Source organism: Sapajus apella, unplaced genomic scaffold, assembly GCF_009761245.1.
Source record: "Sapajus apella isolate SASKATOON/1434 unplaced genomic scaffold, GSC_monkey_1.0 scaffold32, whole genome shotgun sequence".
Lineage (NCBI taxonomy): Eukaryota > Metazoa > Chordata > Mammalia > Primates > Cebidae > Sapajus > Sapajus apella.
The window spans coordinates 20473121-20499608 of NW_022436972.1; the positions used below are offsets into that span (position 1 = coordinate 20473121).

Here is a 26488-nt window from a genome sequence, read left to right on the forward strand (position 1 = left end):
ACCGATGCTGGAGCTTCACACGAAGTCCTATATCTTTAAACCTCCTCACATCAAACAGAGAAAAGGATGACACCCTGAATTCCCCGGAAGGCAGAATGTGTTCTCAGAAGCAACCAATCTACTCCAAACTAAACTTCAAAATGATAGAAGACATATATAAGAGTGTAGAAATAACATTTCTGGAAATAAAAAAATAGTCACTGTGGAATGCTGCAGTGGTTAAAAGTGTTACAGTGTTTCACGTTTTAGCAAACCTTACTCTTACAGGCCTTCTAATTTGCTGCATTTCTGTAAAGTTCTTTGCACTACTTATTGTAACCTATTTTTATTGCACATCTTTTACAAGAACCATTTCACTGCATGTCTGCCCTAGCTCTCTCTTCACATTTCTTGTGACCTTTTAAATGAGGCAGTTATCACCAATCAGAGATTAATCTTTGGCATTTTGATGTTTTAGAGAAGAAAACACCGATCTTGTAACACTTTACTTCTATTTCATTCTGCAGTCAGCACTGGGCAGCACACTCGTGTGGTTCTCGGGGACATTCCCACATACGATTCCTCGGTGTGTCCTGCAGACTGCCAGACTTCTCAGCCTGCTTCTCCCAGACAGATCATTTAGGTGCACACCTCAGCTGGCCTGCTTATTTAGAAACTGACAGCAGGAGGCTCAGCTGAAAAGCAAAGTTAAGAGCTATGTTAGTTCTCCTATGGAATACCATCCTCAAGAAAAGTCAGGGAGGAAGGGGAACAAGGGTTGAAAAACCTCAGCATCATGCAATACAGCCAGGTAACAAACCTGCACTGTATTCCCTGAATGTAAAATAGAAGTTGAAAAATAAAATAAAATAAAGCAATTAGAATGAAAAAAAAAAAAAGTTGCTAGAGCCTCCAAAACAAAATAAGAGAAAAAGACCAAGACTTTTATGAGACTAGTAAACATGGCTGTAAAACTGGCCCACAATGCTGGTCTATTTCTGAGGCAGCCACTGGGCACTGCCATTGGAAGGCCCTGACAGGGGTCACACTTCATCACCAAATCTAGGCCGTCAAATCACTTAAAATCCAATGAGGATGATGGCAAAAACTGTATACAAATACTGACAGTGACAGAAACATATCTCCATAATCCACTGTGCCTTGTTCTATGCAGAGTGTGTTGTGGGAAGAGTTGTGGATAAGCTGTCCTTAAAGTGACTTTTTAAAATGTATAGGAACAGACATGACAAGTGAATTTCAACACACATGCCAATTATGACCAACTGCAGGAGCAACTTGACCACTCTCTAACAGAGGACTGGGTCACCAGAGCCAGGACACAGCAGTGGCAGGAGGGAAATGGCTGCTTGCCCTCCAGGAGTCTGACACCCAAGCCTTAGAACCTTGCAGGTAAATGGACCTGCAGGTAAATTCTATCAGTACAGCTGCTTTGCTGACGCAGATCACTGCCCCGATCTCATTTATAAATGAGTGCCGTCAGAAAAGGGATACAGAATCGCCTCTGTGCTTTTCCTTCCAAAAACACAAAGCCTGAATCTAATCATAACGAAAGAAACACCACCAAACGGAGAGACAGTCTACAAAATAACTGGCCCGTGAAAGTCAGGAAAGGCCGTCAAACTGCTCCAGGTCAAAAGAAGCTAAACAGATGTGACAACTGACAGCAATGCATGACCTGGGGCCAGACCTGGACTGGGGAAACGTCAGTGAGAATATCAGGGAGAACGGTACAGGAACTCTGATGAAATGTGCATATGAACTGTGAAATAGACACTAGTATCAATGTTAAGTTTTCTGTTTTGATAACTGAACAGAAGTAGTGAGAGAATTTCCCTGTTCTCAGGAAATACACTCTGAAGTATTTAGGAGTAAAGGAATACAATGTCTCCCAACTCCCTCTCCAATGATTTAAAAGAGGGTCTGGCTTGAGGGACAGGGAAGGGAAAAAGTGAGAAAAATGAAGCAAATGGGGCAAAACAAAAATGGAGTAAAGGATATATGGGTGCTCCTCACACTATTCTTGCACGTTTTCTGTAAGTCTGAAATTATAACAAACTAAACTTACAAAAATAATCTCTTCTGCCATAAATTGGACCTTATGATCCAACTACTACACATCTACATTCATGCAAGTGACTATAACTGGAGAAAAAACACCAGACAACTAAGCTGAATGAACTCTGCTGGATTCATAACCACTACACTCCCCGAGCCTCCCTCCTCACTCTCAGTGAGGACCTTGCTTCTTACTTCGGTAAGAAACATGAAGCACTCAGATGAGCACGTCCACGAGCTCCTGTCACAGCCACACCCCCCTATCCATGCCCACACACCCGGCCTCCTCCTGTTACCATGACAAAGGCCCCACCCTGCCTGTTGCTGAGATTCTACCCCACATTTTCTATTCAAGATACTCCCCTCCTTGTAGGTCTTCCCCCACGAACATAAAAACACACATTTTCTCCTATCTTTAAAAAAAATAATGGAAGGATAACCCAATAACTAATAAAAAGAGTTATCTCTAGGGAAGGGAAGGGAATGCCAGAGGGGATTGGAAAAGGTACAAGACTTCTCCAAATGTACCTTGTTCTGTATTTCTGACTTGGAAACCATGTAAGTATTTTACATCATTAAGAAACAAAATTAAATCAAAATAGAAAAAAAAAAATCTCTAAATATTGAAAAGAAACCCAACTATGTATCAAGTTCCTGGTATAATCACATAGAAAGTAATTACTTCAAATAAATTATTAAGAAATATTTTGACTGCACAAATATCCTAGAACAATACAAACATCTTTTTAAAATGTGACCCATCTATCAACATAAAGGAATATATACAGCCATAAAAACGAAGCTCTGATACACACAACATGGATGAGCCTTGGAAACACGTTAGGTGAACGAAAGAAGCAGCTACTATGAGGCCACATATTGTATGACTCCAGTTAATGAAATATCCAGAATAGGCAAATCCACAGAGACAAGAAGTAGACTCATAGAAGAAGGGGAAATGGAGCTCTGCTAATGGGTAAAGGGGTTCTTTGGGAAGGAATGAAAATGTTCTAGAATTAGATACTGGTGATGACTGCATAACTTTGTGAATATACTGAACTCTGCAATGTAAAAAGATGAATTGTATGGTATATGAACTACATCTCAATTTTAAAATGACCCCATTTCTCCCTCCAGCTACCAGCACCCCATCTTTCTCCTCCCCACTACAATAATAGTCCTCAAAAGATTCTGGCCAGGTGCAGTGCCTCATGCCTGTAATCCCAGCACTTTGGGAAGCTGAGGCAGGCAGATCACTTGAGGCCAGGAGTTCAAGACAAACCTGGCTAACATGGTGAAACCCCCTGTCTACCAAAAACTACAAAATTTCAATGAGTATGGTGGCAGGTGCCTGTAGTCCCAGCTATTTAGGAGGCTGAGGCACAAGAACTGCATGAAACCGAGAGGCAGAGGTTGCAGTGAGCCGAGACTGCACCACTGGACTCCAGCCTAGGCAACAAAGTGAGGCTCCGTTTCAAAACAAAAACAAAAATTAAAAACACAAGATTTATCTACACTCGTCATTGCCTGGTCCTGTCCCCCTAGCTCCTACACATCCCCAAATTCTCTAGTCCTACTAATCCTCTTGCCAGCCTGATCAGTCTCTCTAAATTCTCCAGTCCTTAGCACATACTACATTTCTAAACTATCCCAAACTTAAGACCAGAAATAAAATATCCTCCACAGCACCAGGCTGCTCCTAATACATACTGGGTACTCAATAACTTCCCTTTTTTTAATATGGAAGTTATTAAAAGTCTACAAATAGGTGCGGTGTATACTGCTTGGGTGATGGGTGCGCCAAGATCTCACAGGTCACCACTAACAAACTTATCTGTGTAACCAAACACTATCTGTACCTCAATAACCTATGGTTTAAAATTTTTTATGCATATTTCAAACAAGATTTTTCAACAAGCTAAATGTCACTATTTGAGACTTTTACAAACAGGTCATTCTCTTAAACACAGCAATATTCATATCAGAAAGGATTAAACAGCAACTGAAAATTCCAAAATCATCCCCAAAAAGTTTGAAAGAACAATTCAAAGTCTGAATTCTTACTCATCAGAATAAAAGAAGGTACTATTTTTAAAATTAGAACTAAAAATATGTTTGCTCAAAGACATTATCTACTCAAGTGAAGTACCCAAGAGAGCAAAAAAGTAATAAGGATCTTCAGTCTACCAATTACCTGTTCCATGGATGGACAGGCAATGATCTGGATGTCTTCAGGGCTGAACTCTTCCTTTAATAGGGCATGGAACTTCTGGAAGACTTGCTGAATATTATTCTTAGAAAGGAGGAGAGGAGATCATATCAAGTGAGCTGGATTAAACATGAAGCACCATGAATGTTAAATACTAATGATATTTGCCAAAGCGAGTGGAGGCAATGCATCTTTCATGATATCACCAAAGACATATAATTTGCTCTTAGTATTTCAATGCTGGTACAACCTGACGAAGACTTATCAGTAACGTTTCCCAGGAAAACTAAACTCTAGCAAGCCTTGTCTCCCCAGAGAATAATTTTAAGAGTCTTCTGCAACAATTTCTTAACACAAAAGACAATGAAGTTCCTAGACACATAAAATATACTTTAAAAATCAACCAACGCCTTGGGTAAGGACAAGAGCTCAACACAGAGCTGGAAGTTATGAGCCCTAAATTTGCTCTGACATTTAATCCCTTGGTTGCCGCTGCAAGCCATTTATTTCTACTACTCACCAGTAAAACAGGGCATAATTCCTGAAGTGCTGCTCTCTTGAGAGTTGGGCCACATGCAATGTAAGGGTCTGATTTTTTTAATTTACTAATTTCTACTTTCAATAGTAACATTAAAAATTTAAGACAAAGTGACAGTGAGAAAAAAAGATAATCAGACAGATCAGACAGAGGCAGGCTTTGTAAGCCTTTCATGAATCATAGTGATTATTCCACTTCACTAGAACAGTATACCAACATTTTCAAATGTCTATAGGAAAAGGAAAATGGTGAATGAGGCAAAGAATACTTGAAGTCCCCCACCAACATTCAAATGAGTTATCCGACACTCACCCTCACTGGTTTAAACAAGATGAACTCGGTGTCTTTATTGGACAAGTACAAGGACATACTTCTCAACGTCGCCGGCAGCTTTGTTTTTATTGTCTTATACGCAGTGGCTGCAAGGTCATTGACCTTTGCTGGAAAGAAATTAACCTCATTAGTGTCACAAAGAAAAAGAAAAGAAATATTTCCATTTTAATTCAGAGGGGAATAAAGGGAGAAAAAGTAGCAGAAAAACCAATTCTTTATTTCCCCAAAGAATTTCTTTCATTTTTATAGCTTATTTACCAAGTTTAGTCATAAGCCCTATAAACATTAATTAAATATCTACTACACAAAATTCTAATCCCAAGGGCTAAGGCCGCGAAATAACTCCCCTAGCACGCTTCAGGACACTCATAAGAGCTGTAATATGTACCTTTGGAATTTGGAGGTAAGAAATTAAGGTTAAAAAAAAAAAAGTCATTCTCAAAGAGACATTAGTAAGAATTACTTCATAATGAATGGGTTTGTTCATTTGCAGAAATGACTGACAGTAAGAGATGCTTAGATCATTCAGAAAATATCCACATATATTTAAGGGTAATGAAATATCTATTTGTTATATTCTTGTACTGTATTATCAGAAAGGGAACAGAATCCCAAAAAGTTATAACAAAAATAAGTATGAAACCCTAGTGTAGTGTCTGAAGGAGTTATACAGAAAAGGAGAGCAGTAATCTGTATGAAGCATTTAAAAGAAGTTATCAGAAAACTACAAAGAAAAAAGATGATTAACAATTATAAAGATGCTCAACCTCATTCATAATTAAATAAATGTAAATTAAAGCAGTGAGATATTTACAAATGATTGGCAAAAATTACTAAGATTGTGATATTCATGTTTGACGAGGGTATGGAGAAACACACATCTTTGTGTACTGCTGATGGAAGTGTAAGATGGTTCAACCTCTTTGGAAAAATATTAGGCAGTATCTAGCAAAACTGAAACTGCGGATACTCTTTCCTTTAGCTTTTCCACTGCTAGAAATTTACTCTATGGATATACTCAAAAAATACCAAGATATGAGTATACAAAGTTGTTAAGAGTATAAGGAAAAACAAAAACTGCAAATAATTTAACTTACCATTACAAGAATTACAAAAGAAATCATGCTATAGTGATGTATTCAATACATCCAATAAATAGAATGGATCAAGTTGGATATGCTATACAGAAGGCTTCTAAGATATACAAGAAGTGAAAAAGCAAGGGGTATAGTACAATCTCATTTGAGTAATATTTTTTTAAGTCCACATATGCTAGTATACACATAAACAATTTTGGGAAAGAAACTTTAATAGTAGTTACCTTTGAGAGAAGGATTGGTTTGGAGGTAGAAAGTATAATTACTTTTCATTTTATTGCTTTTCATAGTTCAAATATTATACCATGTAAAAACATTTTTTTTTAATTGAGGAAAGTTGTAGTAAAGCAGGGTAAGAAAGAACCAATGATCTTGTTACCGGAAAGGGGTCCTGATCCAGACCCCAAGAGAGGGTTCTTGGATCTCATGCAAGAAAGAATTCAGGGCAAGTCTACAGTATAAATCAAAAGCAAGTTTGTTAAGAAAGTAAAGTGGTGAAGGCTGAGCGCGGTGGCTCACGCCTGTAATCCCAGCACTTTGGGAGGCCTAGGCGAGCAGATCACAAGGTTAGGAGATCAAGACCATCCTGGCTAACATGGTGAAACCCCATCTCTACTAAAAATTAAAAAAAAAAAAAAAATTAGCCAAACATGGTGGCACGTGACTGTAGTCCCAGCTACTTGGGAGGCTGAGGCAGGAGAATCACTTGAACCCAAGAGGCAGAGGTTGCAGCGAGCAGAGATCACGCCATTGCGCTCCAGCCTGGGCAACAGAGGGAGATTCCGTCTCAAAAAAAAAAAAAAGTAAAGTGGTGAAAGAATAGGTACTCCACAGACAGAGTAGGGTGTTCCCAAAAGTAAAAGAGGAGCGTGTCCACCCTAGGTACAATGCTTGTTTATACATAACAGAAAACATCATGGGGATATGTACTCTGCTGCTTTGTGATGGAGGGTTAATTTTTCTTAATTACTATATTTTGCAAGTATCGATATCATTATCTTTAAAGCAAAATTAGGAATGCTTTTGTCCTCAAGATATCAGGACATCAGGACATTCCTCGGCCTGGGTCTGTTTAGTGAATGCTATTAGTCTGTTTCCTTAAATGTAAACATCTAGAGGCTAGGAGTACCTAACCTGAGAACGCAGCCCAGCATGTCCCACCCCCATTTTTCCTAGCCCTCTCTCAAGATGGAGTTGCTCTGCTTCAATTGCCTCTGACACTTTCAAAAAAAGAATCAATAATTCAGGAACTTATTTTTCATTAATAGATGAAAGCTCCTTCTAGACCTTTACTTCCATGTGCTCTGGTTCTATCATTACTAACATGCCTCAGGGATCACTAAATCGGTCTTCAGAGCCCTTGATAAGCAGAAAGTGGGTATGCAGGCTGGTGACTAAAGTGTTCTCTACTTGCTAAAAAAGATTTGTCAGAGTAAATGAACAAATGGGCATCCTAATTTATAACTCACTCTCTTGTGAGTTGGTCATGAAATGATCCCTGAGAACCTGACCAGGTCTGAATGAACCAGTAACCCTCAGTTTTTAGGGCATGGGACCCAAGACAGTTCCTCGATTGTTCTTAATGCTCCCACCCCAATGGGCCATAAACCTCTCTTTGGCATTCAAGTGTGGGCTTCAAGTACTACAGATTCATAAAAACCAACTCCATACCTCCAGTGTGCCTAAATGTGATAGGGGACACAACTACATGATAAACCGAACTGTCACTGCTATATTCACCAAGATCTCCTCATTAAGGAAGGAACGAAATGGCTTAAATGGCAAAGCAGCAAGTCCTGCTTCAGTCTGTCCTTCTGTCTTCTCCTGTCAGTTTCCTTTCAGCTACTCCTGCGTTACTATGACAATTCTAAATTCTAGTAACGTTTAAGAGCACAATACATCTAACACCTTGAATCCTATTAGGGTTCCACTTGAGAAAATGACAGCCCCTAATTTGAAAGAAAGGATCTTTCCAAAGGGGAAAGATCATTAATTATGCATCAAGACACTGGGCTTAGCTATACTGGTTTCTACCTATCTTAACAAATATTTATTGTATCCAAAGTTTCATAAATTTTGAACATTTCATAAATGTTCAAAATAAAAATCAGCTCCTATTTCTAACTAAGCCCTATAAAAGTAATTGGAACCTTGAGTCAAAGGCTCCAATAAATCCCCAAATAATAAGAATTCCTTCAAGAGGTAAGCTGAGTTGTCAATTGAAAAGTCTGCCTCTTGACTGTGAGGAATCAAAAGAGGTGGTTAATACTATGCCAGACTATGATTAGAATTTCCAATATTGGCAATAAAAGAACCTGATTTTCTGTCTTCTAGCAGAATGTACTCTGTATTAAGCGTACTCTTATAGTAAGATGTCAAAGATTTCTATTTCATACACAATACAAACGTTTAAAATAATAAAGACAGTTAGAACATTCCTTATCTGCATCATGGTAAACAAAAGACCAAAAGCATATTACAAAGTTTATTTGCAACAAAACAAATCAACTCAAACCTATATTGATATCATCAAAGTTCACATGAGGAACCTTTGAAATAAAATCCTATCTTCCTTTCAAAGACAACGGACATTCTCTACATTTACAAATCTTCCTAAGTGATATTTAGCTACACTTTTAACTTCTCAGTTCAACTTCAAATTAACCTAAGGCATTAATAAACATTTTGAGTTCAGGCACGGTGGCTCAAACCTGTAATCCCAGCACTTTGGGAGGCTGAGGCAGGCAGATCGTCTAAGGTCAGGAGTTCGAGACCAGCCTGGCCAACATGGTGAAACCCTGTCTCTGCTAAAAATACAAAACTTAGCCCAGTATAGTGGCAGAACCCTGTAATCCCAGCTACTTGGGAGGCTGAGACAGACTTGCTTGAACCCGGGAGGCAGAGGTTGCAGTGAGCCAAGATCATGCCACTGCACTCCAGCCTGGGTGACAGAGCAAGACTCCATCTCAAAAAAAAAAAATTAAAAATTGTGGAGGCTTTGAACAGCTTCAATCCTTTTTCCCAAAGAAAATGAATACCTAACAGATATAATGCTCTTTCAATATGGAAAACCAATCATATTAAAAAGCTGATTCCAGATTAGGTGCCTGTACACTGCCAGTTTTTCATGGATGCAAAGCCAGAATCATTTTTTGGATCTCTCTCGCTGAGCGGAAAGCTGCCCTCCAACTTGGACACAGCTTAGCCATAATTAAAACACTCAGTCTTCCACCATTTTGCCCATTTTCATTTCAAAGGCTTTCTATCACAATATTGGCCAGGGAATGGCCAGGAATATCAATTTAACAACATGATTTATTCCGGTTTAATGGCAACTTAAAATGCCACAAGATGTACCAGAAATAACTCACAAAGTTAGTCGTGATTTTAAACGTCTACCGCTAAAGACCACAAAAAAAAAACAAAAAAAAAAACCAAAACCCTCCAGCACAAAAAAATTTACATTTAAGTAAAGTAAGGCTAGGAACATCTCAAATACATCTGCCAATCAGAAAATAGTATTGCCTGCCAACTCCCAACTGACACCTCAATTTTTACCATTTTTTTTCAAATACTCTAAAATGTCAGCAGAGGATATAAACTTGGACAAAATGTGGAACAAAATAGTGGCCCAACATTTCTTCATATACTTGAAAGTAGGTACACTCTCCATGATTTCTTCCTATCAACCACAGTATTTTCATCAAAGCTTGAACTCAATGGATAGTGGGTGTACAGAAATCAACAGACTCAACGGGTTTCCATCTTAGCCGTATTTTATTTTTAACTGGGTGATTTTTTGAAAAAACTTCTTCCTTCCTTGGAATGCTTGTTGAAATACAAGTAATGCTAGCCAATTAAGACTTGTCAGCTCCAAACTGAATCTTGTATTAACTCAGATTGCAGCACCCCAGAGAGAATGGAAACCAACTCCAAGCTGTCACAGTAAGGACTCTATAAATGCAAATTAATAACATCCTAAAAAAGAAACCCAACATGGTCAAATCAGAATACCTGGCTGTGCCCAAGGCTGCTGAGAGAGAGTATACTTGGGGCCTCCCTGACTGGCCATTGTTTTTAACGCTGAAACCTAATAGAGGAGACAAAAAGAAAAGTTTCATTTCATCAGTGGCAAATTAAACTGGTACTGCTCTCAAGAGATACAAGCACCATTTAAACCTATTAAAACACAATGATAATCAAACGTGCAGCCCTAACAAAAATGCATCATATCTCATCATATAGGTAATCAAAATTTTTAGTAAAATGTCTTTTACGATTTCAAGGCATGTGGTTATCTTGCTAAAAATCACACCAAAGTCCTGAGGCATTCTATCTGAAATATTTCCCGCTAGGAAGACAAAAATGAAGCCCTAAAGAAATGTCAACATAAAACAGGCCTCTCTTAAGGGGACTGTTATATCAATATGAAATTATTTTTATATGCAATTAGAAAAATGTCACCCTAGCTGGACAAAATCTCCTTTATAACTGGAGACTCATTTTTCTTATTATATCACAGGCAGAGAGAATGTCATTAAAACAAACAACTAAGATTTTCAAATATAATCAAAAGGCACATATGACCAATCAGTGCTGAAGATAGACCTGAATGCCCATCTTCTAGTCAACTCTTTTCATTCCTTAGCAGCAATATCAAGAAGTGGATCCAAAATAGGGCATTTAGCTGCTTGAACAAGACTGTTTCTAAGATAGTAAGCTACGGTGGGCTACAGGGTAACTGGGGAGGATGAGAGAGAGAAACTGCGTAAGATATGTTTTAAAATGGACATTCGTGCCAAACATGCAGTCCATGGCCTTGGCCTCACAGGAAAGTCTCATTAGAAAAACCTGAGCACCAGCTCTAGGTTTCTCATACAAAAGACCATACAAACATTTAGGCAGAGGATGGGCAGACACAAGGTATAATGTTGACTTAGATCTCTTCAGCCTCCCCTCTATTTCTACTTTATTTCTAGTTTCTCTTTCTCATCCTGGACCTCCTAGGCCTTCGCTCATACCGCATACCTGTATAAAATCACCTCTTTCCTCCTCTCGCTCTATCTCTCTCCATACCTTTATTTTTTGAAATGCACTTTAAAAATGAATAATACATATTATAGATGCCAGACAATGCTAAAAGAAAAATACATTCACACTTTAGTGTGTGCTATCCAAAACATTTTCCATTGTAAAAATATAAATATATTAATATGTCTACATTTATGAATCCGGGAACAGTGTTCTGTGAACATTTTTCCCCACTTAAATCTACAATCTGGTCGTTCTCCCATGTCCAGGAGTTTTTGTTGTTGTTGTTGTTTTCGTTTTGTTTTTGAGATGCAGTCTCGCTCTGTCTCCAGGTTGGAGTGTAGCGGCGCAATCTTGACTCACTGCAATCTTCACCTCCCAAGTTCAAGTGATTCTCCTGCCTCAGCCTCTGGAATAGCTGGGACTACAGGCGTGCACCACCACACCCAAGATGGGGTTTTACCATGTTGGCCAGGATGGTCTTGATCTCTTGGCCCCGTGATCCTCCCGCCTCAGCCTCCCAAGGTGCTGGAATTATAGGCATGAGCCACCAAGCCCATCCCAACAGTTTTAACAGTAATGGCTGTCTACTGTTACACTGATTGCTCCAAAATTTAACCAATTTCATAACATATATTTAGGTTTCTACAATTATTTTTATGTTGAAAACAAATATAAATGAGTATATTCATCTCTATTTACTACCCAGATAGTTTACTTATCTTTAAGTCAAACCTCAAAGAGCAGTCCCCTATTAGCCCCATTTTTTTTTTAAGGCTAATCAAGTGAAGCAGTGGGAGCCTCAGTTTTTTAAAAAACCCTACACAATGAACAAAGACCCATTGTCTCACAATGACACTGCTGTGTACAGTTTAATATTTACCTATTATTCTACCTTGATTTCCCTTTAGGTTATACCTCCTTGAGAGCAGAAAATGCAAACTCTATTACATGCACTAGATCAAGAAAAGAATTTAAGTTTATAGTATTACTGAGGAAATTTACAACACTTCAGAGGAAATATTAAGATAAACCCATACTTTATCAAATTGCTTGAAAGAAAATGAATATTTTATATATATATGTCTGAGTTTTTAGCATAAACTGGTCCCATCAGAAAAAAAAAAAAACACTTTTAAGCTTACCTACAAACCTGAAATCATACTTTTTTTAAAATGCCTTAATTTAGATTTTTCGCTAAAGCAAAATCTTCACCTCAAATTTGTCAAACTGCACTACAAAATCACATTTCTGCAGCAAGCACTTTACAGATACACAGATGATCCTGTTGTGTCCTCGTGATAACCTTAAGTTCAGTCAGAAGATGGCAGGAGTTGCAGGATCTCGGCCTCAGCTGCCATGACACAAAGTTCTGTGCTTTCCCCTACACCCACTACCAACCCAAGTCCTACTTAACAGTTTGTTTCAAGCAGCATTCAGCACAATGGAATTCTAGAACAATAAAAAAGTATCAACAGTTTTTGAAGTTTGGTAGAAACTAAGTCAAATGTTTTCACATAAGCCTCTACTCCTAACCCCTAGAATAGTATTACATTCCCTCAGGCCAAATACTTAGAGAAGAGGTTATTCTTCCAGGGGCAGGAAATAAGGCAACAGAGCACATTGCTCTTCTGGTACTTATTTTATTTTTTCTCAGTTAAGATCAATAATTATACCAAAAATCAGATATTAAATAGAAACCAGACAGGTAAAGATGTTGTAGAAAATGTTTATCTCATGAATATTCAACCTGTTTCTCAACCTGTCAAATAAAGATGCTTCTCTTCCTCCAGGTTCCAGAGAAATAGTTAAGAATTAATATATGGAAAGTATCTCAACAAGGAGCACAGAGGAAGAAGCTACCTAAACAACAAGGCCAATTTACAGTAGATGAAAGGGATCCAAATCATGCCCTAACTCTTTAAGCTCAAAAACAAGTCTTCTGACAACCTAAAAATATTCTCTACATGGTAATACATCTATATTGTTAAAAATTAGTCCAAACTTAGAAACAAGCTGAGGACATTTTCTTGATGAGGCTTACATCCAAATGATAAATACCGAGACCTACAAACACACATCCAAATGAGAGATGAAAGGCTGGTTCCTGTCTATACCTATGGGAGTTGATTTTCCTGCATTCATTTATCAAGGGACAAGCACCACTTGCCTTATAATATGCTAACTAAGGCCCGGTGTGGTGGCTCACGCCTGTAATCTCAGCGCTTTGGGTGGCCAAGGCTGGCAGATCCCTTGAGGCCAGGAGTTTAAGACCAGCCTGGCCAACATGGTGAAGCCCCCATCTCTACTAAAAATATAAAAAAATTAGCCAGGCATAGTGGCACACACCTGTAATCTCAGCTACTCAGTAGGCTGAGCCAAAAGAATTGCTTGAGCTCGGGAGGCAGAGGTTGCAGTGAGCCAATATCATGCCACTGTACTGCAGCCTGGGTGACAGAGCAAGATTCTGTCTCAAAAATAAAATAATGCTAACTAAATAAAAGAGGCATGAGATTCTTTACTTGCAGTTAATTAATGCTGAGATTTACCTTTAAAGAAAATCACTTTTACGTTTTCTGTAAAATCTTTCTCTTTCTCTGCTATTCGGAATGCTAGTAACAGTCACCAGGTAAAAGGTGAAAAATCTTTGGTCCACAAATTCTAAGATGCAGTGTCTCAAATGGGTGTGTGTGTGTGTGTGTGTGTGTGTGTGTGTGTGTGCGCGTGTGTGCAAGCATGCATGTATGCATCTTTGTCTCTGACTCACTCTATGCCACAGGATGAAGGGGACCTGAATCTGGAATAAGACACCATGAAAGGGATGCTCAGTCCTCCAGGCTGCAGTGTCCACTCAGTAGAAACTCAGTGAGCAGCAGTGAGGGCCCAGGGTTGACAGAGGAAAATGGAGGCAACTGCAAGTAGTCTGAGCAAGCGCAGCAGAGACTGATCAGGTGGGATAAGACTAGCTTCTTATGGGATGAAAAACAATGCCTTTCCCTTCCCAATCCCATGGCAAAGGGAGGACAGAAACAGGGCCATGAATATTTGTTCAGGGATCCCTGCTATACAAGTGTAGTATGTCCACGGAGAACCATTATATAATTCAGACTTGGAATATCTTCTACATAAACCTCTATTTACTTTTTCAAAAAAAATTTTTTGAGACGAGGTCTTGCTATGTTGCACAAGCTGGTCTCAAACTCCTGCGCTCAGCCATCCTTCCACCTCAGCCACCAAGAGTCACTAGGATTATGGGCATGTGTGAATTTTTATTCTCTTGATTTCTAGAAAAACTGTGCTGTTTTAGAACAACGCTTTAATCCTAGATTTCATTATAATCAACTTGTTTATTTTAGCAGGCTCATTCTGCTGTTCTGTTATTGTACAATACTCATCTATAATATTGCCCACTAGTACTATTGTGGATGCTCTCCCAGAAATACACACTACAATCTACCAGCTTGTTTTCAAAGATAGTTTCAGTAAAAACTGTAAGTTATCTGTAAATTACAAAGTACCAATACTCAAACCTTTTTAAAAAAAACAAAATCTGGGAGAAAGCATTTCAACCCCCCCTCCTTTTACATTTTTGTGGTGGAAAAAAAAACACGTATATACACACATATTCCAAATATTTGGAGTAAAATCCACTTAACAAACAATATATGCCAATGGTAAACAAAAGAGTACTTTACCATTTCTATGCAATTCTGGCCCTTTTAATTATTTTTTAAAGCCTGTATTTTCTGTCTTTATCACAGGCTTCAGACATATTAGTGCTGATGGACCCAACAAGAAGTTTCTAATGAACAACTGCTTAGCTGTCTCCTTGTTATTATATATATATATATATCATGTCTGCCCAGTTAACATTAGTCACATTTGAAAATAAAAGCCATCATATTTTTATTCTTTTTATGATGATGTCCTCTAATACAAGTCTGGGATATACAGTAGAGGCTCTTAATAAACAAAAATTTCAAGACTTTTTTTTTTCTTTCTTTCTTTTTTTTTTTTTTTTTTTGGTGAGACAGTCTTACTCTGTGACCCGGGCTGGAGTGCAGTGGGATGATCCTGACTCATTGCACCCTCAACCTCCCATCTCAAGAAATCTTCCCACCTCAGCCTCCTGAGTAGCTGGGACTATAGGCGCATGCCACTACACATGGCTGATTTTGTTTATTTTTAGTAAAGACTAGGTTTCACTATGTTGCCCAGGAGTGTTGACCAGTATCAAATTCCTGGGGCTTGAGCGATTCTCCTGTTTCAGCCTCCTAAAGTGCTGGGATTACAGGCATGAGCCGCCACACTCAACCTCTAATTTCAAGACTTCTTAAACATCTTTAGGCAGGGCTCGGTGGCTCATGCCTGTAATCCTAGCACTTTGGGAGGCCAAGGCAGGCAGATCATATAAGGTCAGGAGTTCAAGACCAGCCTGACCAATATGGTGAAACCCCGTCTCTAGTAAAAATACAAAAATTAGTCACAGCTACTCGGGAGGCTGAGGCAGGAGAATCACTTGAACCTGGAGGCAGAGGTTGCAGTGAGCCAAGATCACGCCACTGCACTGGAGCCTGGGTGACAGAGAGAGACTCCATCTCAAAAAGTAAAAATTTAAAAATTAAAAAATAAAAATCTTTAAGTCCTTGGTGATGATACTTAAATTTTTAAAAAATGATTAGGTTGAAACAAGAATGTCAAAATAGCCATGATCTGCTTTTCTCTTGGCTAGTATTCGCCAGTTGATGGGTTTTAGCTTAGAAGACAGAGGCAGAAAGCATATACTATCCACACATACAATCAGTCCTAACTTAAAATCAGCAAGAGGTTCCTGAAAACTGTGACTTTAAGGGAAATGATGCAGAGCATGTCCTCAAAGTTGTTTCCTTGAATGGTTCAACATTGTTTCATTATACTGTTGATGAGGAAAAAAACTGGCTTCATTTTATGCTGTTTCACTTAAAGTCACAGTTTCCAGGAAGCAACCAGCAATGTTAAAGAGGACTGTCTGTACAATAAATCCATATATGTGGTGGCTAACAATGCTATGATATAAAATTCTTCAATTCTCAATTATCCATACAAAATGGAAGAGAGAAATAGCATGTAAAACCAGGAGAAAAATAAATCACCCATTTTAAGAATAGGAAACCCTGATTCCCAGGACTCTGGTTGTTGACATGCAGGTCCAGGAGAAGCTGAGATTCCAGAAGAAAGTGGGACTCCCAGCCCACGTGCAGATAACACAAGGTGGATAAACTGAACACAGCTAACCAGGGGTCAGCTATAACTAGCTTTGCAGTATTTCCACTCTTCCTCTTAAAAACAAAAACTGTGCAAGTATATCTGAAAGTCCATAAACCAAAAAGCGTCCATAATAGGGAGCACAATGATTTCCTAGACAGAATCATTAAGACCTGGGCTTACTATCTCCTTCTGCCAGAGTTTACACAAGAGGTAATTCAAAAGGAAATCTAGGGAAGAATGCAAAATGACTTTACCCAATAGGCACCAAGGTCTATACCTTTGTCATGAACTCCTCCAGCTGTTCTACAAACAGCTTGGTCTGCTGCTGAATAAACTGCTCACAGGCCGATTTCAGATGACGGTCTACATCTTTTTTAGAGTCAAGATAATGTTCTCTTATCTCAGGAGTACCCTTAAAAAGAAGATAACAATTTCTTCCTGTTTTTATGTGCCTAGAAATTACCAAATTAAAGAAAGTTGTTTATCTCCCACCACCAATGAAACAGACTCCTTCTCACCTCCAACAAGAACTCTATCAAGGCATTGTTGCTATTCAGCCTAAAAAATCTTGGAACAGTCATAGGGTTCAGGATTTTAAATGCTGCATCTGTGAAACAAAATTACTCATCCAGTGAACATGTACAGTTTCAACAGCAAAGCCACATGTAACATACACCAGCTTTCCACCACAAGACAAAAAGCCAATTCACCTTCACCAACTCACTTCCATGAAAGGCTGAGGGTGAGACGAGCAGCAATGATGGCTACAGTACTCACAGAGTTATTTTCTGGAAGTTCGAATTGCAAAATGACTATTAATCTCAATTATTCACTTACCAAAAGAAAAATGATAAATGGTAATCGGTACCTTAAAATTTCACTGCTTTACTTTTAGGATGTTAAATCGGTTTTTAAAAAAGACTCGTATACTTACCCAGCTGCTTTGTTAAAAGCTGGCTGGCACAGAAATTTATTCATTTTAAGTAGAGGAAATAAACTAATGTGTCAGCCAAGAAGAAAACACCAAAAGGACATATTTACCCCTTAACCTCCAGACTAACTAGAATCTATGTGAAGTATTAGCCGAGGTCTCATTGATGTTCAAATGCAATATGATATAACGTTAGTCTTGAGAGGTTAGAGGCGTAAAAGTAAAGATAGCAAGTATTATTAAGTGAGTAAGAAAAAAACATGTCTTTACTTTGCCAGACTAGATAAAGCAAAGCATGAAATCTTCCAATCCTGGTTTTGCAAGCACACGCTACCATAATACTTACTGCCTTGACCCTGGTAGTAAAGAACAAGGCCTCTCTCTATCAGTTCAGTATTCAGAGTAAAGATTTAGTAAATGGTTCTTTGTGTCTGCTATCTTTTCTATAAGACCCCTCAAAGATTCTGTCAGCACTAAACAGAATAAAATGATAGCGTTACACAGGCTTTGTAATATTTGTAGGAAAACATACTTTCAACCAAATTTTGCCACAATCTCAAGATATTTCACTTTCTCTCACCTCAGCTGATCTAAACTAAAACCAAGCAGCAACAAATTACAAATTAGAAAAAAATGAAAGAAAGCAAATCAACCCTGCTCTATCCCATCACTTAAAGTAAGAACTGTCAGCAGCTGGGAATTCTTCAAGGTGTAAGAGCACGATTCTCACACCTCATACTGACAGGAAGGAATGAAATCAACCAGAATGGGTGGGAGATGGAAGCCTCTGATGAGAATAAGCTTTAAAAAAACTATGTGTTCTATAAAGGCAAAAGCCAAGAAATCTGGCTCCTGTTTATAAAAACAAAACAAAACAAAAACACATGGTATGCTACTTTCAAGATTAGAGAAAAAAAATAAAAAAATTAAAAGATCACAAAGCACATAACACACAAACTTTACAGAACCAAAATACATTCTCCGTGGTGGACATGACAAAGCAACAGGGAATAAGAAAGAGCAAACTGTTTTAAGAGGAATCGTCATGAGGTTACACTGGCTCCCGGGTGAGTTAAATCAAATCCACCATCAGATAAGCACAGGAATTGGGGAACTAAAAACCTGTTATTCTGGAAAATCATATATTTGGGGTTCCTCTAAACCGTAACACATAAGAAAATAATTTGAGTGACTGGTTTTTTTTAATTGCCCCAAAACATTCAGGAGACGTTAACTGATCACGTAAATGAATGGCTTAAGGCATCAGAGCATAAATCTCTTAGAAATGTTTAAGATAAAGTGTACATAAATTTGTAAGTAATTAAGGGACATGAGGGATGTTATTAACTGCTTAACATCAATATCTTAGGCAATAACTACTTTGATCTTTTAGAAATCATCTCTTACTAATTCAGGGACAAATCATTAGGCTGGATGAATCATCTTTCTCAAGATGATTCAATATCTATTACCAATTCAAAGACCCTATCTTACATGATTACAGATTTAATACCGCTGAAGTTTAAAAACTTATAAAGACATTAACATATATTTTCATTCATTTTCGGTCTGAATGATCTTGATAACCTCATGAAGGTATCATGACAAGATGATCATGCTCATTTTACCTAAAAGGAAGGTGGGGTAGGGAAGCTGAAACACCCACCCAAAATTACGCAAGGGCCAGGAAATGATGGGACAGGAAGAAAACCCAATTCTTTCAAATTCTTAGACAAGCACTCTTCTTATATTACCCAGCTGCCTTCCTGAATTTTCATAAATTGACAAACTCAACTCAGCGCTTAAAATCATCCCAACTAGTTGACACTACTTGCTCATTAGGAAGCAGTTATTATACCGATTTTTCACTTTTTAACTGGTTGTAGGAAAATGTGGCAAAGTCTAAGTGAGTCTAATATTACAAACTGAAATGTCCAGATACAGTTCCCTTCATAAAGGAAATACAGCAAGTTAGAAGTCATTAGGATGGTGACAGATCAGCTTAGTATGAACAAGTAACATATTTAGCAAGTAAAGCATGCAAAAATTGCAGATGAACATAAAATAAACCTAAAACCTGTGCTGACACATCTGGACAGATCAAACACACCCAAGTGTGCCAGCCAGGACAGCAAAATACCTCTAGTTTTCTTGAGGTCCAGGGAAATTTCCTTAATGGTGAATTCAGTGTGAAATGGAGCAATTTGTTCACGAAGTATCAAAAGGTGCTTAATTAAGAAAAGTTGTCCATCAATCTGAGTCTAAATTATAAGACAGAAAAATGGATATGATCACAGATTAAATCAAAATAGGAGCACATAAAGCATACATTATTAGTCAACAGTAATCTACCTACGCTTACAGCTTTATGGTGTCAATTCTCTTTTGTTGTGCAATGAACTCTCCCCATGCTAGAATTAAGTTAAAAAAAATCTTCCTTCAAACTTTTTTTTTTGAGACCGAGTTTTACTCTTGTTGTCCAGGCTGGAGTGCAATGGCATGATCTCAGCTCACTGCAGCCTCCACCTCCCAGGTTCAAGCAATTCTCTGCCTCAGCCTCCCAAGTAGCTGGGATTATAGGCATGCTCCACCATGCCCGGCTAATTTTTGTATTTTTAGTAGAGACGGGGTTTCTCCATGTTGGTCAGGCTGGTCTCGAACTCCCAACCCCAGGCGATCGACCTGCCTTAGACTCCCAAAGTGCTGGGATTACAGGCGTGAGCCATCACACCCAACGAGCTTCAAACTCTCATTGGCACTGTCACTCGCTCTACTTTAAAAATCCAAGAAAGTCAGACACAAGGCTATAAAGCAACATGTTTAGAAAGAGAAGTCCAATCTACTTTCACCTGGTGCAGAAGTAGAAGAGATGAGGCAGCCTAACAGTGGCCCAGAGCAGAAGAGGTAAAGAAAGGCTCAAAGAATAAGCACAATCCTGACCTGGCCTGGCTTTCTAGTTTCTCCTCAGAAACATGGCTTTCACTATTTGATCAATATCTAGAACATAAGACATACCTCTATTTATACAAATGTAAAATGATTTGGGGTTGCCATTCTCCTGCCACCAACACAGCTCTGACTACCCACATCCCTGAGAGTCCAGCATGTCCTTCTGCCCTCTCAAGACCCATGCTCAAGAGTCTTGGGATTCAAGCTCAGTTCTCAAACCTCTGACTCAATCCTCAAATACTGAATAATCATAGCTCTCCTTTCAGAAAAGAGGCTGTGTATTAATAAGAGCAAGGCTGTATTTGCACCTTCTTGCTGTTACTCAAGGTAGCATCTTATTTTGAAAATATTGCTAATGAAATTTTTACATTACCTTAGGAAAAGATAAAGTTAACTTTCAGTAAGCAATATACAATTTTAAAGGAGTTACTAAATGAAGATTCTCAGTCTCGCGCTCTCTCTCCACCCGTTTTAAACATAATCAATGACTTATGTAATGGAAACTCACTCTGCATCCTGCAACACGGAGCACCAGGTAAGTAGGAAATGCTATATATTTTAAATATTTGCTCTATTTTTTTTTTTTTTTTGAGATGGAGTTTTGCTCTTGTTATCCAGGCTGGAGTGCAATGGTGCGATCTCGGTTCACCGCAACCTCCGCCTCCTGGGTTCAGGCAATTCTCCTGCCTCAGCCTCTTTATTTGCTCTATTTTTAAAAGACCTAACAACTCTGATGCCAAAAATAGTATTATATAGATTTTATTTACTTTAGTAAACTAAAGCTATTGTAATCCAGCATATAGTATCATGTTACTTTGTTGATAGGTACTCAGTTTAAGTATGTAAGAATAATTTCTTGCCTTAAAAAATTCTTTAAGACACTAATCCATTTTCATTGATCACTTTTTAAGGTAAAAGTACACAAATTCAACCATGAGAATAATAGCTAGTGTCTTAACAAATTGAGAGCTTCCCCATACATACTTAAACCTCTTGTAACATCTAGGAAACAGAATCAGATAAAAGAGGATGGGCTACAGATAATGAAGGCAAAAGACCAAAGACCAAATGGCTTTTCATGCCTCCCTTAAAAGAGAGAACATGGCTGGGTTTAGTGGCTCACGCCTATAATCCTAACATTTTGGAAGGCCAAGGTGGGTGGATCACTTGAGGTCAGGCATTCAAGGCCAGCCTGGCCAACATGGTGAAACCCTGTCTCTATTAAAAATACAAATATTAGCCGGGCATGGTAGCGCATGCCTGTAATCCCAGCTACTTGGGCAGCTGAGGCACAAGAATGGCGTGAATCCAGGAAATGGATGTAGGTTGCTGTGAGCCAAGATCATGCCACCTCACTCCAGCCTGGGTGACAGAGTGAGATTCTGTCTTAAAAAAAAAAAAACAAAAAAAGAAAGAAAGAGGACAGTGGTACAAGAAGATATAAACCCATGAACTTTTTTTTAAATTAGGTCATTTTTTCTTTCCTGATGATCTGTGGAAAATAAAGAAATGTGCAGGGAAAGAGAGAAAAAAATCACCCATGGTCACCTAAAAGATTTCACTGCTACATATTTTCTTCAATGCATTTTATTACATAGTCATACCATATATCTGATTTGCATCTTGAATTTCTATTGCCTTAATATGTTTAAGTTAAATTGTATTGTTTCATTTTTAAAAATTTAATGACTGTGTACTATTCTGTATATAAAACATGCCACAATTTTTCCTTAATGTTAGACATGCGTGTTCTAATTTCATCTATTATCAAAATGTGTGGGCACAGACTTGAAAATACTTGTTAAAGCTTAAATCTGCCTGTCTATAACTTTATTTCTAGTCCCCATGTGAAAATTTCATTTTACCTCTTCATTTCATGAATGAGAAAAATAGTGATCACAAAGGCAGAGCTTTCCTAGCAACAAGATCCCAAGATCCAAAATGATTTTATGGTGAGATATATATATGTGTGTGTGTGTGTGTGTCTATATATATAAAATTTATCTAAAGCCTTGAACTTAAAAGTCACATTTATAAATCTATAAGTCAAAAAAGTTCACACGATTTGAACACTCCAGGTGGGAAGAATATTTTGGCTGGAAACAGCTCCCACAGCTACTTCCCGATAGGTGACAGATATTTTAATAGGAGAGTTAAGCAAAGCAACACTTTTAAACATGCTCTACTTCCTGAAAAAAAAAAAAAATCTCATGGGCTATGGGAGAAGCACAAGCCAGCAGCCTTCAGCCCACATCCCTTCTGGATTAAAAACTGTAAGCTGCTGAGCACAATGGCTAACACCTGTATTCCCATTACTTTGGAAGGCTGAGTCAAGAGGATCATTTGAGCCTAGGAATTTGGCATGGGCAACATGGTGAGTTCCTATCTCTACAAAAAGTAAAAATAAAAAATTTAGCCAGGTGCCTACAGTCCTGCAGCTCAGGAAGCTGAAGCAGGAGGATTACTTCAGCCCAGGAGGTTGAGGCTGCAGTGAACGGAGACCACACCACTGCACTGCAGCTTAGGTGACAGAATAAGACCCTCTCTCAAAAAAAAAAAAAAGGGCTGGGCGCAGTGGCTCATCACAGCTGTAATTCCAGCATTCCGGGAGGCTGAGGTGGGCAGATGACTTCAGGCCAGGAGTTTGAGACCAGCCTGAGCAACATGGCAAAATCCTATCTCTACAAAAAATAAAAAACTTGGCCAGGGCATGAAGGTGGCTGCCTGTAGTCCCAAGTTCTTGGAAGGCTGAGGTAGGAGGGTGGATTGAGCTCAGGAGATTGAGGCTGCAGTAAGCCATGATCACACCACTGCACTCCAACCTCAGAGACAGGGCAAGACCCTGTCTCAAAAACAAACAAACAAAACTATAAGCCATACAGCCATGGTAACTCCTTCTAGTCACACAACCCAGAGCCACCATTACCTGTCCTCAAAACTAACTGACTCATTTCCTCCATGTAAGAACATTCAACTATTTAAAACATTATCGTCAAGATGATTATAAATTGTGATGTTTCCTTAAAAATGCTTTCTTGGTATTCCAGGGAAATAGTACCATTTCCCCAGTGGCTAGGGCTACAACAAGAAATCTTTACCCTATAGAATGTGTAACCTAAGTACCACTTTTGGTCCTTTAGCAAGTTGGACTCTCTTATATATATAGTACAGTCTTTAGCAGTATGATGAAATACCAGCTTCTCTCAAAGAGCTGCAAAATTCAATCATGTTAAACAAACAAATCCGGCCCGGCGCGGTGGCTCAAGCCTGTAATCCCAGCACTTTGGGAGGCCGAGGCGGGTGGATCATGAGGTCAAGAGATCGAGACCATCCTGGTCAACATGGTGAAACCCCGTCTCTACTAAAAATCCAAAAACATTAGCTGGGCATGGTGGTGCGTGCCTGTAATCCCAGCTACTCAGGAGGCTGAGGCAGGAGAATTGCCTGAACCCAGGAGGCGGAGGTTGCGGTGAGCTGAGATCGCGCCATTGCACTCCAGCCTGGGTAACAAGAGTGAAACTTCGTCTCAAAAAAAACAAATAAAAAAAATCCTACTGCCAAATGAACTATAAATTTCTGTGCCCCGTATAAATTTCTCCAACCCGTCGATAAGTAAATGCTATACTCCACAATATTTTACCAGGAAACAGGATTTCACCTAACACTTCATCAAACCTTGTTTTTGCTGATTGACTCTGATGCTCCAAGTAAGGACTGAATGCAGGCAGACAATGCTTCCTGTGATAATCCTTGGAACACTGCCCTCTGGTGGAATAAAAGAGAATAATCAGCCTGTGGCACTTGACAAAAGAAAAAAAGGAAAATCCTAGGCTGTGAGTGCAAATAACAATGCCTGCTTGCCCTCACGGTTGGATTAATTTACTACTGGTACTATTCTTCCTGATTCCCTATTCCCATGCAACCTTTCTAGACCAACATGTAGATCGGTAACATGCAGTCATCTCTGGAAACACTCATGTGACCCGTCGATAAATACTGATTAGCATGCTGGGCACTGAGCTAGATGCTAGAAATAAAGGCAGGCATGGTTCTGACCTCATGGAGCCCTCGCTCCAACACGATCTCATGTGTGCTGTTTTTTAAGTCTCTAAAACCAACTTTAAAACAAACCTTCAGTAAATCCACTTCTAAAAATACATCAGCATCGTATTTTAAGATTCACATACATGGCTCTTCATTACAGTATTATTTATGTTACATAAATGTTCAATGACAGGGGACTGACAAAATACTACTAAATCTAAATTATAGAATACTGTTCATGAAATCAAAGAATGCTGGAGGAGGCACTGGAGTTCTTACAAAATAGAGTTTAAAAAAAAAAAAACGGGTTACAAAATGGTATGTGCAGTATGATTCTTACTTTAATTCTGGCCATTACAATCTTCCCTGAGGTGTGGGATGGTGGTTAGTCTCCTTTCTTCCCCCCCGCCTCCATTCTACCTGAGATGGATAGATATGAGCCTATTCATTATTAGGCCCCTGTTCTGGGCCCTGGTCTCCAACTTGCTGTTATTCTGTTTTTACATTGCGTCTCCCCACTCTATGGTTTCCCACAAGGCTACTGGAGGAAGGAGAAATTAGAGCTGCCACCTGCTGGGTCACTAACCCTGCCTAGGAAAGCTTAAAATGAGCAGCTTAGACCAAGACCCTCACTTTCTCCTGCTCAGCCTTAATGTATCAGACACTGGATTTTCTTTCCTCACTTTTGATCAGTAAGACTGAAAGTGTTAAGATTTGAATATAAGCTAGGTGAAAAAGGATAAGCAAGCCTAAGGTATAAAACCAAACTGGCAGAGTGACCTCCTCAGGCCTACCTGCTATTTAGCTAAAATCCCCCTTAAGCACCCTAAGCGGCTTTATTTACTAGTGTCTGTGGTGACAATGGGTTCTATGCGGTATATGCCTCCTGTGTATTTTCCTTGGGATCCTGACTCCACTGCAGGAAGTTGCTGAATCTCAGCCTAATATTATTATTCAACAAACCTAAAGGACAGCCTGGGGAGGAAGAGATGCCAAATGTCCAAACCTCTCTCTGGAGGAGATCTCATCAGCTGTGTAAAAAGGCTGAGGCATCTAAGTCTGTAGACGTGATATGGGCCCGTCTTTAAAAGTCCCAGAACTGGGCAAAAGGCCCTTTTGGTAGCATTTCAAAATCTATAAGCACAAAGCCCAGCAATTATGCATTTCAAATTAAATAAAGAGAAATGTAGACTCTACTGACCCCAAGGAAACAGCTGTGCAGTCCTAGGATTCTGTGGTATAAAGTATCTCTGTGGTGTAAGGGTAAATGCATACTGTTTTGAACTATATCCTTAAGAAATAGTGGCATCTAGACAATTCATTACATGACTGCTATACTTAATTTGCTCTAAATGCAGTCAGGGTTACGGCAATCAAATTAATAAACTAAGTGAATTAAAACCACCATATTTTATAAAATATTTTGGTTTAGCAACAAATCACTGACAGCAAATAAATGTCAACAAATCTGATGTTGCAGTGAATGATAATCATATCATTAAACTGGAGTGCTTAAAATAACTCTGTCCTCTGAAATCAGTGTACAGTCTAAGCTGGTGCTGCTAACTTTAGCAAATTACTAAGTCCCTGGTTAGAAATACACGTCATCTTAATACTCCTTGTTACGGATGTGGATTCAAACTGAGTATAAAACTAAAGTAGCTGCAATTAATACTAAACTTAATTAATAGGACAGGCGTGGTGGCTCACACCTGTAATCCCAGCACTTTGGGAGGCCAAGGTGGGTGGATCATCTGAGGTCAGGAGTTCAAGACCAGCCTGGCCAACATCGTGAAACCCCATCTCTACTAAAAATACAAAAATTAACTGGGCCTGGTGGTGGGCGCCTGTAACCCCAGCTACTCAGGATGCTAAGGTGGGAGAATCTCTTGAACCCAGGAAGTGAGGTTGCAGTGAGCCAAGATCGCACCACTGCACTCCAACCTGGGCAACAGAGCAAGACTCTGTCTCAAAAAACAAAAAAATTGAATACTAAATGTATACTATCCTATGTGACACTGGATGTTCACTTAACCTTTCTATATCTCTGTCTT

General features: G+C 38.9%; 1 protein-coding gene across 2 annotated transcripts in view; it reads right to left on the reverse strand.

Moving 5' to 3' along the window:
• Window positions 1-309: 309 nt before the first annotated feature.
• Window positions 310-26488, reverse strand: part of COG3 (component of oligomeric golgi complex 3) — a 63549-nt gene continuing 37370 nt past the window's right edge. Inside the window, exons 16-23 of one of the 2 annotated variants that reach the window (XM_032294722.1) lie at window positions 24066-24155; window positions 19582-19702; window positions 17029-17117; window positions 16788-16922; window positions 10247-10322; window positions 5115-5242; window positions 4250-4348; window positions 310-674 (exon numbers count right to left, since the gene is read on the reverse strand). In XM_032294722.1, coding sequence (XP_032150613.1) covers window positions 645-674; window positions 4250-4348; window positions 5115-5242; window positions 10247-10322; window positions 16788-16922; window positions 17029-17117; window positions 19582-19702; window positions 24066-24155 — 768 coding nt within the window. In that variant the 3' untranslated portion in view covers window positions 310-644. The remainder of the gene's footprint in view (window positions 675-4249; window positions 4349-5114; window positions 5243-10246; window positions 10323-16787; window positions 16923-17028; window positions 17118-19581; window positions 19703-24065; window positions 24156-26488) is intronic. The other variant, XR_004273952.1, reaches the window with a different exon arrangement.